Raw genomic sequence first — 18,913 nt, forward strand, 5'->3', positions numbered from 1 at the left:
CAGAGCATCTCGCTCTTTTTTTCAGCACGAAGCAGACTCTCAATTCTCTTTATTTTCAATTCCCTTTTAGTTGGTTATTTGGTCCGCTAATTAATGTTTCTTTCGATGATTTTTTATTATTTCGGGTCTACTTTTAACAATTTCCTTTTGACAATTCTCTTTTTTGCAATTTCCTTTTTGTTGTTATTTCATACGGTAATTTTTTTGGATTATTTTTTATAATTCCCTTTTTCGGGCCAGTGGTTTTTACGGGGGGAGGGGGGATAACGAGTGGAATATTCACTTGCAACTCAAATGAACTACCACTTGCTACTCAAATTAAGTGCTATTTTAAGTTCTAAGCTAACAAAAGTTGCTAAAATATTCTAAATTAAATTTACTTTTAAGGTTGCTATGTATTTAAATTTACCGTTGATAAATATAAGGACACCGGGTTGATAACTTGTAAACAAAAAAAAGTCACTAAAATATTCAAAATAAAATTAACTTTTTAAGGTTGATAGTTATTTTATATTTACCATTGATAAATAACGGGTCACTGGGTTGGTAGCTTGTAAACTAAAAAAAAGAGTCGTTAAAATATTCTAAATGAAATACTTTTAGGGTATGTAGTTATTTATATTTACTGTTGATACATAACGGGGCACCGGGTTGATAGCTTGTAAACTAAAAAAAAGTTGAACATATTGTAATGAAATACTTTTTAGGGTTGATAGTTATTTATATTTACCGTTGATAAATAACTGGACACCTGGTTGATGGTTATTTATTTTTACTCTTGATAAATAACGGGCACCGAGTTGATAACTTGTAAACAAAAAAGAGTCGCCAAAATATTGTAAACTAAATTAACCTTTTAGGGTTGACAGTTATTTATATTTACCATCGATAAATTACGAGTCACCGGGTTGATAGCTTGTAGACTAAAAAAGAGTCGCTAACATATTCTAAATGAAATACTTTTTAGGGTAAGTAGTTATTTTTTGTACCATTGATAAATAACGAGGCACCGGGTTGATAGCTTGTAAACTAAAAAAGATTCGCTAACATATTCTAAATGAAATACTTTTTATGGTTGGTAGTTATTTATATTTACCATTGATAAATAACGGGGCGCCGGGTTGATCGCTTGTAAACTAAAAAAATGGTCGCTAAAATATTCTAAGTGAAATTAACTTTTTAAGATTGATAGTTATTTATACTTACCGTTGATAAATAACGGGGCAGCGGGTTGATAGCTTCTAAACTAGAAAAGAGTTCCTAAAATATTCAAAATGAAATTAGTTTTTTAAGGTTTATAGGTATTTATATTTACGCTTGATAAATAACGGGGCAGCGGGTTGATAGCTTCTAAACTAAAAAGAGTCGCTAAAATATTCTAAATGAAATTAGCTTTTTAGGGTTGGTAGTTATTTATATTTATCGCTGATAAATAACGGAACATCATGTTGATAGCTTGTAAACTAAAAAAGATTCGTTAAAATATTCTAAATTAAATTGGCATTTTAGGGTTGGTAATTATTTATATTTACCATTGATAAATAACGAGGCACCGGGTTGATAGCTTGTAAACTAAAATAATAGTCACTAAAATATTCGAATAAAATTAGCATTTTTGGGTTGGTAAGTTTTTTAATTTACGGTTGATAAATGACGTATTTCAGGGTTGATAACTTTTAGCCCGAAAAAAAAGTTATCGAAACATATTAACATGGGTGCTAGTTTTGAAGATCTCGTCGAGACCAGTTCATGAAAACGTATCTTAAATTAAAGTTGTAATTTGGGAGATAAAATATTTTGAATTTTAGAATTAAGAAAGATTCTCGCTGACATAATTCTTTTTGTCTCGTAGGGAATGCATGCAAAATTTTCCATAAATAGAAAATTTCGTTAAATAATTGTTAAAAGGAAATATCGGCTAATAACATGTGAGGTACAAAATTCGTCAAAATATTTCAAATAAAATTAACTTTAGGGGGTGATAATTTTATACAGTTACGGTTGATCACTTAAGTAGGGAGATTTGATTATCCAATTAGAGAGGGTTCATAACTTCTAGCTAGAAAAAAAAGTTGTCGAAACATATTCACATGGGTGTTAGTTTTGAAGATCTCGTCGAGACCGATTTATTGGTGAAAGCGGATTTAAAATCGGAATGTTCGTTTGAAAGATAAAACATTTTAAATGTTTGTTTTCGTTGCATGCATAAGAGTTGGATGTATGCACATGTGTAATTAGGGATTAATTAGAGAGGCACCTAAGTAGGATCGAATAAAGAAAGGAAGAAAGACACGGAATCTTTTGGCTGCCATGTGAAAGGAAATGGAGGAGCCGGCCATGCATTTTATCATTTAGTGATATAAGTGAATAGAGGACCACAGTACGGCGCATGTCGGAAACTTTCGAGCGCCCAGCTAGGGACGCCCCTTACTTATGGCTGAATCTTGTGTGATGCAACACGCCCATTCTAAAGCACATACACAACAATCAAAGAGCACAATTTCAATGAGAAACCAAACTGTGTTTGGAGAAATGGCATAATTACACATATCGATGCCTTATGAAGCGAAATCGCCAAAACCTGAACATTCAGTTTATTTTGCTTGCATGGTACGGGAAAGTCTGGAGTCAACAGTATACAAAATGCTCTCCCCCCAACCAAAAGAATGAGCCTGTAAATTACTGGCAAACTTATTGGACAATCATCGTCAAGAGATGCCAAGCAGCAACTGGGCAGCATTCTGCTTAAGAAGAATTGTTCAGGCAGACGCAGCCACCTGCCCAATAAGGCTTTGACGGATCTGGAAAAAAAAAGTGTGTGCACAAACGTTAATACATCACAATATCTTGGAGAGAACAACACTGCTAATCACGTTTTCATATTAATATGCCCAACGGAAGCATGCAAATGAACCCCCACAAGAACTGTTATTTCTTTTGTATAAACAGGCATATATTAAAGGACCAAAGCCATATTTGTTGGATAGATGGAGGGGACAAGTAAATTACGATCCATGAAAAGGCAAAGGAAAAAAAAAGAGCAACATAGTATACCTCTGGTAGCTTCTTTCTGAATGCCAGTTCTAGTCTAGCATCCAATGTGTTCTCGAAGACAATTTTTCCATCTCGTGAAGCCAGTACAACTCCACCAGAGCTAATTAAAAGATACACAAGTAAGCTTTAGGCCCTCAGATCCGCACAAACTATTATTCACCGAACATGAGATTTACTTCGGACAAAGGATCACCCGAATGGACTTGTATAAGAACAGAAATAAAACTAAGAAAAACATGCAGGGTTGCAATGCAAGGCAATGTAAACGCCCTTTAACAAGAGAGAGGAAACACCACAGAAAAGAATTATGTGTTCTTCCTTCCTTGCTTAAGTAATAGACGAATTCACCTTCTTAAATAGAGGGCCAAACAAATAGCTCCAGGAGAATAACTAAATAGATATCTTGGCTATTAAGTCACTTAACAAGCAGATAAAGACACTTCTGCTAACAAAGTAAAGATCTGCTAGCAGCCAGATGGAATGAGCCCTTCCTAATGCCACATTCTACTCCATGCAATGCAACCAATGGGATATACTTTCAAGAAGAACCATGAACGTGCCAAAAATATTGTGAAAAGAAGGCGGTCTTATTTGCATTTAGGAATGTTGCATTAAATAAATAAATTCACATAAAAATTAGGTTATCATGAAAGTCTCGTTAAGATATGTTCTATGGTAACACAAGTCAAATACTTGAAAAATAGAATGCAATCTAATCATATAATAGTCTTTCAAATACCAATGCATATCAGGAAGGAAGTGCTGATGAAACATTCGATGGTATTGAAATGATGAGTTCAGAAGTCACATGTGACGTGAAGTATGAAAAGATGCTGCTAGATATCATCAAATGAGGACTGGTGGCTTATTATTCACTAAAGATTGCAAGTATTACCAGGAGAGGTCATGCGCCTTGTAATGACTGGGAGCAGACGGCAGAAAGACTTGACGGTCTAACACAATTTCAGGTGGATGTACATTTGCTGTTTCCGCATATTCATTCCCTGCCGACTCCAAAACTGATTCAACAAGCTGAAGATCCTCCTCCCTGCAGCGGAGAATAACCGCTGACTCTTTCAGGCGCAGCAAGCTCTGGTCAGTTAATTTTATGCGTTACATAATACTCAAGTGTCAATAATAATGAATTTTTAAACTATATATGGAATAACCATAACAATAGAGGATATTAAGAAGGCAGGTCTAAGTCACTCTAATTTATTGATATACAGGTGGTATGGTTCCTGAACAGCAGCAACTACTTTGCATGCAACATTGTCCGCTGATCCATGATGTTACAAGAAGGCCTCATGAACTAAAAGAGTATATATGGAAAACTAACCCAGAAAATTGTTAATACCACAACAGAAAAATATAATGACTTGAAATTCATTCCAGCAAGTAGAAATGCTACTCTTCAGGAAGAAGAAAGTATCTAGTTCCTGAAATTTCACAGTAAGTGCTGAAAATTTGACCAAGTAAAACCAAAACAGCTATTTGAATTTTAGTGAATTAAGCAAGTTTTTACTGATATCTTCTGTTTTTTTCCAAAAAAACGAATTCACTATTTTTCATCAACTGAAAATGTGTCAAGTATTTCAGACAGCTTTTTCCTAAAAAAACGACCAGTTTCTGACCAAATTCAACTCAGAACTTGGGTTGTGTTAGTATAATCACCAACAGTACCCTACCACCCAAGGGCGTGAAAATGGTAGAAGCAACACTAAGGGAACGAACGAGGTTAGTTGCTGCCTTGGCAGTCATGCATTCCATGTGTCTCATCTTGGCAGTGCAATCAATGCACATGCCTACCGGTGGATGTATTCACAACCCATGTATTGATGCATGCTGGTTCAAATGAGCTATTAACTGCAGTAGCTGCAACAAATACGTGCTTTATATCCACATTGGCAAGAAATATGCAGATCCACTCTGCTGACCTGAACAATAAGTATACTGAGAAGTTTCTTGTAAGATCGATGGTCTTGGCTCTGACACAGTAGCTCTTTGCCAGCTGACTCCATCATAGACTTTACTAAATCATCCTGAGCTTGAAGAACTTCAATTCGGGAAGCATTGAGTTGCATTGAGTATTCTCTGCATAAGAATATAACACCAAACGAAATTAGAGAGCTATTCTTCTGTTCTCTTTTCTCTGTCGCATCCTAGATTTATCTACATGAGCATGCTATTGTGCCAAAATGAGAAAATCGAGATTGTGACAATGACTTACGATGAACAGTTTGTCAAGTGCGAATTTGTAAAAGCAAGAAATAATATTAGTACAATCGAGAGCAAGAACTTTACATTTTCTTCTTGATATCAACTTGTTTCTCTTTCCGTTCATATTCCTGCCTGATCTTCTTCTTTTCAACTTCGACCAGTTGTAATTTCTCAATTTGGAATTCCTGAGGAGTTATCATTCTCATCAGTTCACAGAAACAATTATAAATGAAATTTCAAAAAGCATCACACAAATCATGACAATACTTAAGCCAGAATCTCCCGTGATATCCTGATTATCCAAAATAATTGGCAATTCGAATAGTCAATGGAAGGAAGCAGAGCAGTTCAAGGGAACATATATCTGAAGATCTAGCTTTTGACTCTCTGAATATGCATTGTATCGTAGTACACACAATTTTGTAATAAAACTAGTGGGTACACTCTAATTTAGCTTATTTGGACATCATACTGGTTACTGGAGAATCGGAAGAAACAGAGAAACCGCAATGCCGCAGATTACAAACATTGTACCCCCAACTAGTGTCCAGCACCGCGCGATGGAGAAGAATCGCCAGAGAACGCGATAAGAAGCGCAACAACTGGTCAACAGCAAGCAGTCAGGTAATCCCCAGGCCCCGGCATAGACCTCCTACGATGACGCCATTGTCTCCGATCCATGTCCCCCGTGCGCCCCAATGCGCGACCCTAGCAAGAATGCAACAGATCCGACCATCGGCGACCCGGATCTCGCCGATTGCATCCGAGATCCAAACCCAACGAACTACTAGACCAGAACTCTCGGTCGGTGCAAGCGGAAACTGCTGTTACCTCGGCGGCGGCGGCCTCGATCTCGGAGGCCTTCTCGACGGCCTCATTGCGGATGAAGTCGGCCATCTGAGTGAGCTGCTGCGCCACGCTCGATTCGTCCATCTTCGCGGTTGGAGAGAGAGTACAGATCGTTCCCTTGTGCGCCGGCGATCGCCTGGTCGTGGTCGGTGAGGAGACGGCGCGCGGCGGTGGGTTTTTAGTTTTTCTCGAGGGCGGTGGCGTCGTGGCCAGGCGATTCGGTTTTGGACGACGTGGGGATGACCCCGGGAACTAGTATCAGTGTTTGAGAGCGGATGAGAACTTGGATTTGTAAACTGTCTTTCCTATTGTACTCTTCCTCTTTGCCACAATACAGGCTATACAGCGAGTATATTTAAAGTTAAACAATGTAAACTTTGATTAATTTAATTAAAAAATTATCCATATCTATAATACCAATGTATATATCATATAAACATACTTCCTCCATTCCGATTTTGTCTACTTTCTAGTAGTACTACTTAGATGCGCGAATACCAATCTAAGCTACATTGAAAATATAACATCGAATAAAAAAAGCAAAATCAATTTGTTTCCAATGTTGTTGTTGATTGAAAGATAGAATGTAAATTGTTTTAAAATAAATTTTAAGACTAGAATGTAGACTATTTCAGAACGGAGTGAATATATATCAGGATAAATCTAATGATATTAATTTAGTGTTCTACTAGATGTTAATGTTTTTTCTACACATAGTTAAAAGTTATATCGTTTGACTTTTCAACAAAAAAACTTATTTTCGGTACATTTCAGCGAAAAGAAAGTATAATTTTGATGAATTTTTAGAAGGTACTAATTTTGTTCCAATAAATAAGACTTATATAGTTTAAGAAAGTCAAACTACATAAAGTTTAACGAAGTTTTTATGAAGTATTATTAACATGTACAATCCAAATCAACATCATTAGATACATCATGAAATGTATTTTTATATGATATCTATATAATATCATAGCTCTTGATTAAAAAAATCTAAAAAATTGATCAAATTTTATTTAGCTTGACTTTTCACAAAAAAATGGGCATATTCTTTAGAATGGAGCGAGTATAAAACACTATTTGAAGGAGTTTACATAATCTAATAAAATACTCCGTTTTCCCTGTGAAAACTTATACGCATGGTGGAAATCACCTGAAAGCTACACACAACTTTTTTTTTAAAGAAAACCAAAAATAGGATTTAAAAATTTCAGAAAGTTATAAACCAAATCATAGATGTAGATAATTAACTTTTGTTGAATGCTCAAAATATCAACTCCAAATACCTTATATTATGGCCTCCACAAAAATCACAAAAGAATGGCATATAAAAATGTGAAAGGTGCAAGATTATAAAACCACAAATTCTGTCAGATTTTGTCATTTTTGTACATATAGGAATACGAGATATTTTGATTTGATTTTGCCTGGATGCAATGCGATGGTCGTGAATTCGTTGATACACGAATACGAGTTCACCGAATGCCGCCTAAATGGTGGATGTAGTTACAATATCATGTACATTGAGACTCTGAAAAAGATGAACTTGTCAGAAAACCAGCTGAAACACAAACACCATCCTATTACATGGCATGGTTCCGGGTAGAAAGGTAAATTTGCGTAGCATCACACTTCCTGTGACCTTCAACAATGTAAACAATTACCGCTGATAGTGAAATACCTTTGAAGTTATATCGTTCAAGAGCTCATATTATGTGAAGTTTCAGAAAGGCTTATCAATGTGAAGAGGGCGAAACCACCTTTGCAAAATCTGTTCTCTTCGGAGAAGAACTGCATGACATAAGGAGCAAGACGGATCCATCCGAGATGCCTCCAACTAAGGATCGAATTTCCTCCTCCGTCCCAACCTTCAAAGATGCAGATGCTACAAAGACAGTGGATACTATCGATGTTAGATTCCTCCAAGACCGCAGTCATTGGATCAAACCTTGATTCTAAATAGAAAAATCCGCTCTTCGATCATCGGTTAGAACCCTAGGACACTAGAATCTCTATCTCTACTATATTAAAAGGAGGAACTGGTTCTGTTTCCTCCGGTCAAAGATTTCGTCAAGCATATATTTTTAGACCATTTTACCCTCCCACCAATTCACATAACACACAGATGCCACGGTACCGGTTCCTTTATGTCTTCCTCGCGTGGCCGAAATCGAGCAGAACACAAGCCGCCCGACGTCTCCGTCCATCCTCCTCCTTTTGGGGCGCTTCCTAGATGATGCTGGCCGGCGGCACTAGATGACCGCCGGCAGCGATGGGAAGGTCGCCTGGCATCAGGCGCCATGACAGCAGGCACACGTCTCCCGATGGCCGCCGCGACCGATCCTCAGATGCGTCCAGGTAATGATCTAATTAGTCTTCGCTCCGTCCGTCCCCACCGGAGGTTGCCCCATCCAAGCCACCGAGATCTCCCACGGACCGATCTCCCTGTAAACTCTGGCCGAAAATTCTCCGATGAAGATCGGCGCCATGGTCAACGAATGGCGTTCCCATGCCTATCGTTATTTCCTTAATTTGCCTCTATATTTATCCTGTCATTGCGTGCTCCCGCATCTTTCAAGTCAAGTGCTTCTTTTTTTTTGTTCTTGATTACCGAATGATCCTTGGCTGCACATGAATATTTCTTATAGATTTCCACTAACCTTGGATCTTTATTAATATTCTGAGAAGAGAACTTCTCCTAGGCCGAAAATGGATGCATTTCCAGGATTGGGGATAATTACACTTGAAGAAGCAAGGCAGCTGCACATGAATATTTCTTATAGATTTCCACGAACCTTGGATCTTTATTAATAATCTTAGAAGAAAACTTCCCGCAGTGAGAAAATGGATGCATTTCCACGATCGGGGCTAATTAGCAGTACTGGTTCATTTATGTCTTCCTCGCGTGGCCGAAATCGTGTGGCCGAACTCGAGCAGAACACAAGCCGCCGCCGTCTCCGTGGATCCTCCTCCTCTTGGGGCGCTTCCTAGATGGTGCTGGCCAGCGGCACTAAGATGAGCGCCGGCAGCAACGGGAAGGTCGCCTGGCACCAGACGCCATGGCAGCAGGCCCACGTCTCCCGATGGCCGCCGCGACCGATCCGTAGATGCGTCCAGGTAATGATCTAATTAGTCTTGTCCATCTTGATTTATCTTGATCTTGTTTCCATCTACGTAGTGAACTTCAACGAAATCTGTAAATGATTGACATATGTATATGCACGATACCGACCATATTATTAATCGATCCGCCCTAGACGTTTCTCTGCCGCATGCCGGTACGATACCGACGAAGAAGCCGGTCCACCTCCGGCGAGGCGGCTGCCGCCGCTTCGATTGATCTTTTTCTCACGTGCTGAGAGAGGGCGGTAGGGTTGACTTCCACTCCCCTAATCATTTTCGAGGGAGAGACTTCCAGATCTCGCGATTAGAGATGGCGGATGATGAGGCCACCTCCGTCAATCCGGCCTCCCGGCAAGGAAGCGGATAGGGGAAAGCCACCACTAAACGTGGGAGGCAAAGGATGGGGAGGTGCTGGAGCGCCTGGTGGCTGAATTCCGATCACGGAAGGAGACGGATAGCCAGGTGGTGGTGGCGCTAGAAGGGAAAGCCACCACTGCTCGTGGGAGGCAAAGGATGGAGTGGTTCCTGTAAAAAATTGGGAGATCGAAAGAGATAAACTGGGAATAGATAGATTGAGAGAGAAGAACGGCAAAATAGCACGACTGATGCCCCCTACTTTCCAAATCTTCTGTTGCTATTCCACTCTCCATTGATGTGCTACGTAAATTTGATCACAAATCTGGGGAGCTTCTAGCTAGCCTCCCGTCAGCTGGATGCATCTTTCTATTGTGCTGAAGACTGTGTTGGCTGCAAGGACGCCAATGAGGCTGCCTCCTCGGTCTGTTTGGTGCAAATATCTTGGCCGCAGGCCGTTCGTCCGCTGTTGAGCGTCTGGTATGTGCTTGCTGACTCTTTGATGCAATTGTTGTATGATTTTTCATCCAGACCGGTTCATGGAAAGGTGAGCATTTTTTCTGTATTGCTCATGAAAAAGGTTGGTGTTGTTTTTGTATCCAACAAATAAATACTATCAATTACAGATCGAGTAGATGCAAGCTGATCGTGTCATCATTATACGCTGGTCTGTACGTGCTAGAGCCGAGACATATTCTGGCTGATATTTGCTAGATGATAGCTAGCTGCTGCTGCTAGATATACATAAATTTTGACTGTATTTTTTTTAGAGGATTGCTTATACTGAATTTTGTTACACCATTGCTTTCCGTAAAATTTGATTCCTTAACCCGCTCTTTTGTAAACAGGAATGACAGCCTAACTAATCATGTTTAATGGAGAAGAAAAGAAGAAAAGAGAAATGAAATGCTGTGATTTGGCTATGAGATCAACTGATTTCCTACTGATTGCTTGCATCAACTGATTTGGGGTAATAATGAGACTTTATATATTTCTTTGACTGGAGAAAATGAAAGAGATCGATAGAGATAATTGCTACAAATATATTTGCTACAGGTGGGGTAATAATGAGACTTATATTTCTTTATATATGTCTGTTTGTGTTGCTTATTTTTTGTTGATTGTTGTTGATTATTTGCATATGGAAGGATATGTGCGCGGCCACCGCCTGCTTCTACAGCTGCACCGCACGCAGCCACCATACAATCCTCCTCCCTTGCTAATGAATCATGAAACAAAGAATCTGTCTCTACATATCATTCAGTTATCTTAAAGAATGCTTATAGATCTGCTAAATAGAGGACGCTTTTTCCATCACTGTACGTGCTAATAAGGTGTAAGGATTCTATTGAAATTGATTGTGATACAAAGCGCAAGAATGGGTTTGTTTCAAAACTGATGTTTGTAAGTTCTGAATGGTTAATCATAGATGTTCAATGAACCAGCAGTGTTTTCTCTCTTCCATAAGATGCACTTCCTTAAACCATTTCATGGTCATGCAGGTTTTGCGTCTTCATAAGTTTTGCTGGGGTGGACTCTAAGAAGGTCATTCAGATGGTCGAACATAAGAAGAAGAGAATCCTCGAGAAGAAAGAAGGCCCACTGAAATGGCAGCAAAAACATTATGAATATGCGACCAACATCTCATGGAGCCGCTCATGCATTATCACACACCACCACGGGTTTGTTGCTTTCTCTTATGGTGGGCTGCAAAATATTTGGGGAAATTGCTGCTTTTTTTTTGGGTCCATTTGTGCACATCCTAACAGATGTTACCTCTGTTGGTTCATGTATGAATGAATTTCCGTTCTATTGGATATATGCTTCTCGATATTTGTATGTATGATGCGACCTTCATGATGCTCTACCTTTCAACATGAATAAGTTCACCTGCATATCTCTGGATTTCTTTTGCAATTCATATCTCGGATGTCACATGAATGTTCGTGATTTGCATTCTTATTCATATGTACACACTTGCATCTTAAATATGCATCTATGAATGATTACTTGACTGGGTTCTGCATTATGGCCAAGAAGGAATGCTATTAGCCTTAGCATGTGTTAGATATGATGTACTCCATATTGGGCAGCATAATATATTCAACTATGCTGGCACCTGAAAGATTCTTTATCTTTCTGGTGCTTTGTGATACATTCATAACCTGGAAGAAGAATTAACCATCCTCTGTTCGTCGTGAAGATGTATCCACTAAGTAGTTCAAGATTTATGAGTGAAGTACCGAAGCTTACTTTGCAGAGCTCTGTTGACATGCAGCCATTTTGTTGTCAGGGTTCCATAATTCAGCTAACATAATTGGCCATCATGCACGACGGTAGAACAAAATGTATGCAGTTAGTTAATTTGCAGCCTTGTGTAAAATTTTCTATTAGCTACCCCTCGTCAACAGCCATTGATACTTTAGAATTGAGATAAATTATTGTGTTTTTACAGGTATCATTTTACGTTATATACAAAAAGAAAAGTTAAAGAAGGATGGTGGCACAAAACGGGAAGCACTTCATGTGATTACTTGAGGTGGAGATGCATTATGTGTAGTATTGTAGTGAAGGATCTTAACAGGCTAACATAAGCTTCATTCTTTCTCTTTGCCTCTTCTTTCTCATTACTGATTCCAGTACAAAATTATAAAACGTTTTGTATGATGGAGCTGCTGAAAACAATGATAATGAACTTGCTGCTTGGCCTGGGCTCTCATATGATGAATATTAGTACTTGTCAAATTATGCATTCAATTTTCGTATCTTGGCATATTCCATTGAACCACCATATTAGCAGAGCTATTGTGCGTCAAATGATACTTGATACTGTCATATCTCTCGTTCACCATTGGACTGTCTAAAACCTAGACTCTTGTTTTTCAGGTGGTACATTCACTAGATGGGGACTGCTCATAAGCTAATTATGTTTATGTCTAAAATAAATAAATTAGTTTAAGTTCATGCATTATGTTTGCTTGTCTAAAAGAAAGAAATTAAAATGGTGAGCTTTCAATAACCAATCATGGTGAATCTCAACATTTTAATATTTCACTAATTTTGAAATAATAGAAAATAAAAAGGCAGCGTACTAAAAAATGCTTAATCTTAACAAAATAAATCATGCATTAGAAAAACAATGTTCATGTTGTCAAACAATTGTTCACATATATTCAAATTTTTTTCATTATTTTACAAAAATGTTCTATTTTCGAAAAGGTTCACCAATTTCAAAAAAGTTCATGCATTTCAAGAAACTGTATGTGTGTTGTGAACTATACATGCACATTGACAAATAAAGTTTAAGGACCCGTGGCAACGCACGGGCATTTGTACTAGTTGAAAGGCCTCAACGTGCAGCTAGAAAAGATGCGGAAAGCAGGTTCAAGGTCAGATTCCGGAATTTCGGTAGCGACATAGGAAACCATTCAAGTCGTTTAGCAAATCCACATATATATACACAAATCCACACGATCATACACACAAGCTCCGAGACCAACTTACACACATATATTAGTGCAAAAGCAACCGGACAGACGCCGCCTGGTGAGCATCTAAGATTTGCTCACACTAGTAGATACACAGTATGACAATATGGCGGTTGGCTTCAGAAATAGGGGAAGCGCGCCATCATGAGCGGCGACGGGCCGGACTCCTTGCAGAGGGAGTCGAGCTTCCAGCCGGGCAGGGAGACGACGCCCTGGTTGTCCTTGCGGCGGCCGGCAGCCACCTGGGAAGGTGATCCCGGGCTGATAGGCTCCTTGCTCGCCGCCTTCACGGCGTCGACGGCGCCGCCGCCCGCAGCCGGCCTAGGAGCCGGAACGATGGTGATCTCCGGCGTCCGGGCGCTGCTCCCTTCCATGTCCTGCTCCCTGTGATGTACCGAAACCTGGAGGATTTTTTCTTGCGTGCGTTGGTGGCGATGCTACTGTGCGATCTGCCTGCCTTTTAACGTCATCTTTATAGACAGATAGCGCTGGCCGTTGGGTTTGCTTGTCTTATTTAATGTTGGGAACGGATAAGATCAAGGCAACGTGTATCATGGATATGATATTTGAAGGATTCAACATTAAATTATTGGTGGATATTGATGAGTTGATAATGAACCTCGACAAAGACACATGGCTACTCTTCTGTCGTTGGTTTACCTTATCCTCTTTCTATTTCAATCTTGTATAGTTTGCTTTCATGAATATATCATAGTAATTCAAAATGATGGTTACCGAGTAAAGTTGCTAACAAAACATCTTTCCTATGATTGGTCACAAAAAGAATGGCTACCAAATTGTCCAATCCATGGTCCATTGTGTGTTTTATAGATTCGGAAGTTACAATCAATATCAAATCGACAAGCATGAACAGAACATCTTTTCAGAGAAAAAATGACCACACAATTTTCAGAATCATCGTTCATACTCCAGGTTGATATGTTTAAGCCTAAATATGAGTAACATATATGGTTCACCTTGATATAAATCTAGAATCTAGTCTATGGAGGACTGAACTACATAAAGATCAGAAGACATACAGTGAGCACTTGTACAACAGAACCAGCAAACTGTCAGACTTCAGACTGAAAACTGTCATAAATTGAAAAGATTATCGTTAGTGCCAAAGATGGATCCACCAAACTGCCTGGTGTTCAGGTCTCCACCATCCAAGGCTGATGGGAACCTGTCCAGCCACTGGGTGAAGTTTGGGCTATCCGAATCCTCGACCCACGGCGAGGTCATGTCGATATGGTCCAGAGCGATCGGATCCCCGTCCACTTTCTTCTTCGTAGCCATTCTGGACTCGGAGTGGAGCGTGAGATTGTAGTGCACATACGCTTGGTCGGCCAATGCCTCCTTGTCTAACTTATTGCGTTTTTCGCAGTGGCTCTGAAGGATGATGCTCCAGTCCCTTTGGAAGGTCAGGGTGCTGCAGACCTGACTCGCTATTCTGACAGCAACGTGTTGTAATGCTGGCGCTGAATCACCGTATTGCTCCCACCAAATACCTGAGCAAAAATGTAACTAGAATCAACCAGAAATTTCGGCAAAAGAAACAACACACCCAGTGAAAGAAAAAACATATAACAGAGCCATCGTGCACAGAAGATAAGCTGACTTTGCAACACTTCAATTAAGATCATTAAATTGAAAGTGTCAATGCGCTGATGTTAATGTAGCTAGGGCTTAAGGCCTCAAAATGCAGAGCCACTCCGCCAATATTAGAAGTGCAAAATTTAGCACAAGGGAGAAACCTGGGGAGGTGTTGTTGCGGGCCTCTTTAGCAATGTTAGAGGCAAACATTCCTTGTGTCTTGCTGAAAGCATGCAGTTCCAGAGTGATACCATGCCTTTGGTCTGGGGCTGTAAGCACTTTATCCAGGACATTGTAGAACTCCTCTTTGATAGTAGATAAAAATTTGATGTCTGGATTATACTGGATGCTTGGGTTCAGGAAAGCAGCTGCTGAATGAAGAGGCGAATGCAGCTCTACTTGCCACTTTTGCTCCACAATATCCAGAAATGACTTGCATTTGCCTTCATCCATTATATAGTATGTTCTAATTGAGTCCATCACCTTTGTCATAGACTCATATATATAACCAATAGCTGCCTTGCCTCCTGAGACATCCCTCATGACTCTCAACAGAGGTTCTGAAACAGCCGCTATCTCTTCAACTGCTCGCCATAACTCATCATCATTGAGGATCTCAACGCAGGAAATACTTAGGGATCTATTTGCATATGAAGAAGATACATATTCAGGGCTGTGAAACATTTGCTTCAGCTTTGATCTGTGCCTCAGCAGTGATTGCAGAGTGAGGAAGTCTGAAACAGACTTTGTAATCCCAGAGCAAACAAGCTCCTGCCCTTCCATGCACTTCCTCATAAGATCAAGAACCCAATTGTTGTTGTAGACAAATCTTGTGATTGTTTGTGCTTGACAGATGCATTGGTTAACCCAATCAATCTTGGAGAATTCATCCAACATTGAGTTTACACAAAAAGAAGCGCAAGGAGACCAAAAAATGGTGTTGTAGTTCTGCATGATGAGCTTATCTATATTGCCGTAGTTTATATTCCTATCACTGATAATCTGAACAACATTGCCTGGACCAACTTCCTGAATCACTTCATCAAAGAGATCGTACAACCCTCTGTGATTTTTGATGTGTGGAGAAGCATCTACTGTTTTGAGGAAGAACGTCCCTAGCGGAGACGACACAGAGAAGTTGATCAGGGCTTTCAGTTTGTTGTCAGTCCACGAATCAGCTAATATAGTACAGCCTGTAGTCACCCAATCCTTTTCGATCTCCTCCGTTCGCTGCAAAATCTCAGACTTAAGCTTCGGAAGCCACTCTGTCCTCAAGACATCTGCTGAAGGCCCTCGGAATCCCTGTCCAACAAGTGTGTCCAGCATATGCTTGCATGAAATGGAATCTGCGATACTATAGTCCAACTTATTCTCGAAAAAGAACTCGGCTATGCACCGCTCTGCTTCCAACCCTGGAGCCTGACGCGGCTTGATTGCAGCACCAGATAATCTCGGCACCAGAGCAGGCACTTCAAGACCAAGGAGCTGAGTAGGCTCAACTGCAGGAATAATAGCAGGCGAAGTAGAAGGCCCTGGAGATGAAGGCTGAGACGAAAGCTCCCGTGTTCTTTTTGGAAGCACCGACAATTCAGCTACACGTTTCCTCTTGAGTAGCTCGAGCTCCCTCTGTGATTCCTTGGCTTCTATGAGAGCAATCACCTTTGCCCTGACATCATCAGTCACCCTGATGCAAGGGTTGACACCTTTGCTTGGAATTTGAGACAGATGAAACTTGAACCTGCTTATTCCACCATTTATAACCTTGTGGCAGAATCTGCACCTGACCCTGTTCCCATCCAGTTTGTCGCCATACTCCCAGCAGGCATCCTTCTCCCGCACTGAAGCAGTAGATATCGAATAATCACAAAACAGAAATGCAACAAACAGGCAGTGGTCTCATATGAACAACTCGAGTTACCGATAATCCAGTTGAGAGAAGGAACAATACTTTATGGTTATGGAGAAGCCGGCTCCAACTTGATATCTGCAAGAGAATTAAAGATGAATTTACAAAGACCTGCTACTTATGGTGTAATTCAGCAATCTTTGTACTCCCTCCGGTACAGTTTAACACGCGCACACAGTTTAAGACAAAATTTAATCATTAATTTGGTCAACAAGATATAAATTATATGTCTAAAAAACCATATACTATTAGATTCGTATTCAAAAAAAAGGTTTCTAATGATATAATTTTTGTGACATATAATTCATATTTTATTGACCAAAATAATGGTCAAAGTAGTTTCTTAAACTACATGCACGCCTGTTAAACTGATCTGGATGAAGTACTCTTCTTGTTGATGTAATTACTCTTGTTTTCTGCATCAACTTTAATAAAGAAGGTTATGTGCATCACATTGATATAGAGGTCAGGAGTTCTAACCTCCTGTTCGAAAAAAAGGAACTGAATGCACTTGAAGTAAAAGCGCAAAAGCTAAAAGAGGAGTGAAGTAGTCCGTTCGACCTCTGGAACCAGCACATCTCAGTGTGTAATAAACTTATAATTACATATTCATTCATTAAACAACTTCCGAGAATCAAGCGCTGGCTTGGTGGCTAGCACCCTCCGTGGCGAGCTTGCCCACCCAGGTTCAACTCGTAGCCTCGGAGGTGAAGCGTTCTGACTAAGCTAGATGATATCTTTTTTCGAAATGGAGGTGGTATCTTTATTGTGCATGAAAAAATTGCTTGGGAGGTTTCAATCTACCTAAGAGCATATAGCCAAGAGAGGGATCCTTCCCCCATTTGCCAGCATTACTCATTAAGCAGCTTCTCATGAGGATTCTCTCAAAGTTTCGTGTGAACAACTGAACATTAGGGTGAGCCACTGGTTTTGTGCAACATTGGAGCATTTAACAGGATACTACTAATTCAATCCAGCCAATCCAAGAAATGAGGCTCCGGTAATGCCCTCAGTTCTGCGGCCTGAAGGTGCCGCTAGCGCTGCTTTGGCATTTCATCATGCAGAGAGTATCAGCAGCACAAATGGAAACAAAGCCGATTTCTTTGATTCGTTTCCTTGGAAAAACCAAACTTCCAGAAACTATTCGGTTCCCCAGTCACGATTAGAGCGTCAAACGGCTACACTAAAACTAGAGACCGGGTCGGCGAAACAATCGCTCCGATTAAGCGAGGGATGATCTACTTTGCGGAGCAAAGCCAGATCCGACAAGACAAGGATCCGAGTTCTTCTAGCTGGTGCAGATCGCGGAAGGGGACGGGGGAGCTGCTGACCTGAGTTTCGTGAGGTGATTTAGCTTGCGGTATTTTCTCTTCTCGTCTCCCCGATTTATCGTCTCTTGGTCGGGAGGTGACCGCCGCCGCGTTCGCGAGCGGAGCTGCTGTGGAGGAGAAGAACGTCCGAGATGTGTAGACCTGCGGGGTTGGTTGCTGGGCTGCGGTCTGCGGGTACGCGACGCGAGATACCACGATATGGGTCTGAGGGAAAAATGAAGATACCACGAGATGGACGGGTCATATCAGGGCTATTTTTTTAACATAATACTTTTTTGTATTAAATTTCAGAAATAATACATTTTTTTAGCCCATATCAGGTGTAGTGGTAGTGGGTAGTGCCCAGCTCTCCATTTCAACACCAAATGGTTTTGAAAACAATTCAAAAAATATCAACATTCATTCGACACCCCATATGTATGCATCATGTCACAAACTTGTAGTTTCAAAATTTAATTGCAACTCATGAGATGAGAAAAAAAATGGCTTCTGAATACAAGTAGGATAATCTTTAGATTATATGTGAGTTTGGTAATATTCAGAACCTTGCTCTCCTTTTTTGTTTATGAAGTTCTGAATCAAATTTGAACCTTAACTTCAATACCATTCTAGATGTGTATTTGTTTGAAAAATTCTAGTGTATATTATTTAATTTTCTTCATGGCTGTTAGACGTGTTTTATGTGCCTTTAGTGCACCTGTACACTTTAAGTGTGCTAGTGCATTTTATATGCCCCAGGATGGATGAACTAGTTTTGTCATGACGATCTACGAATATATTCTGATTATCATTATTCTCTCTCTTCGCTTCCCCTTACGTTTCATCTCTCGATCTATAGCTCTCTCTTCCCCCCTCCCATTTTCTTGATCTTGCATTATTATGGACATACCATGACTAACATAGGCATCCCAAATGGGCCTGCCGAAGATAGTACCCGGGGTTTACTGAAGGCCCACTACCCGAAGAATAAGAAGATTCGGGAGCCCAAGATA

General features: G+C 40.1%; 3 protein-coding genes across 3 annotated transcripts; all 3 read right to left on the reverse strand.

Moving 5' to 3' along the window:
• Positions 1-2,477: 2,477 nt before the first annotated feature.
• Positions 2,478-6,226, reverse strand: LOC124666397 (V-type proton ATPase subunit E-like). The gene is made up of 6 exons (XM_047203727.1): positions 6,106-6,226; positions 5,359-5,459; positions 4,992-5,148; positions 3,950-4,146; positions 3,055-3,154; positions 2,478-2,801 (listed from the first exon to the last, which is right to left on the reverse strand). Exons 1-6 carry the CDS (start codon positions 6,205-6,207, stop codon positions 2,760-2,762), a joined length of 699 nt encoding a protein of 232 aa, XP_047059683.1. The 5' UTR covers positions 6,208-6,226; the 3' UTR covers positions 2,478-2,759.
• Positions 6,227-13,053: 6,827 nt separating this feature from the next.
• On the reverse strand, positions 13,054-13,588 carry LOC124665872. Its single transcript, XM_047203234.1, has one exon. The coding sequence runs from the start codon at positions 13,460-13,462 to the stop codon at positions 13,208-13,210; it is 255 nt and encodes an 84-aa protein (XP_047059190.1). The 5' UTR covers positions 13,463-13,588; the 3' UTR covers positions 13,054-13,207.
• A 363-nt stretch (positions 13,589-13,951) lies between these two features.
• LOC124667622 lies at positions 13,952-16,656 on the reverse strand. Its single transcript, XM_047204889.1, has 3 exons — positions 16,633-16,656; positions 14,846-16,522; positions 13,952-14,599 (listed from the first exon to the last, which is right to left on the reverse strand). Coding segments are annotated over exons 1-3 (2,094 nt in total). The 5' UTR covers positions 16,634-16,656; the 3' UTR covers positions 13,952-14,183.
• Positions 16,657-18,913: the final 2,257 nt, after the last annotated feature.

This window comes from Lolium rigidum, chromosome 6, assembly GCF_022539505.1.
Source record: "Lolium rigidum isolate FL_2022 chromosome 6, APGP_CSIRO_Lrig_0.1, whole genome shotgun sequence".
Lineage (NCBI taxonomy): Eukaryota > Viridiplantae > Streptophyta > Magnoliopsida > Poales > Poaceae > Lolium > Lolium rigidum.

What these genes read in the sequence shown, in the direction of transcription:
- LOC124665872 (XM_047203234.1), bottom strand. Translation starts at nt 13,462, where the DNA reads ATGGAAGGGAGCAGCGCCCGGACGCCGGAGATCACCATCGTTCCGGCT.
- LOC124666397 (XM_047203727.1), bottom strand. Translation starts at nt 6,207, where the DNA reads ATGGACGAATCGAGCGTGGCGCAGCAGCTCACTCAGATGGCCGACTTC. An exon ending in TCAGTATACTTATTGTTCAG is followed by an intron (nt 4,147 to 4,991) that starts GTCAGCAGAGTG and finishes TTAACTGACCAG; the next exon opens with AGCTTGCTGCGCCTGAAAGA. An exon ending in TCAGAAAGAAGCTACCAGAG is followed by an intron (nt 2,802 to 3,054) that starts GTATACTATGTT and finishes TTTTTTTTCCAG; the next exon opens with ATCCGTCAAAGCCTTATTGG.
- LOC124667622 (XM_047204889.1), bottom strand. An exon ending in CCGCAACAACACCTCCCCAG is followed by an intron (nt 14,600 to 14,845) that starts GTTTCTCCCTTG and finishes ATTTTTGCTCAG; the next exon opens with GTATTTGGTGGGAGCAATAC.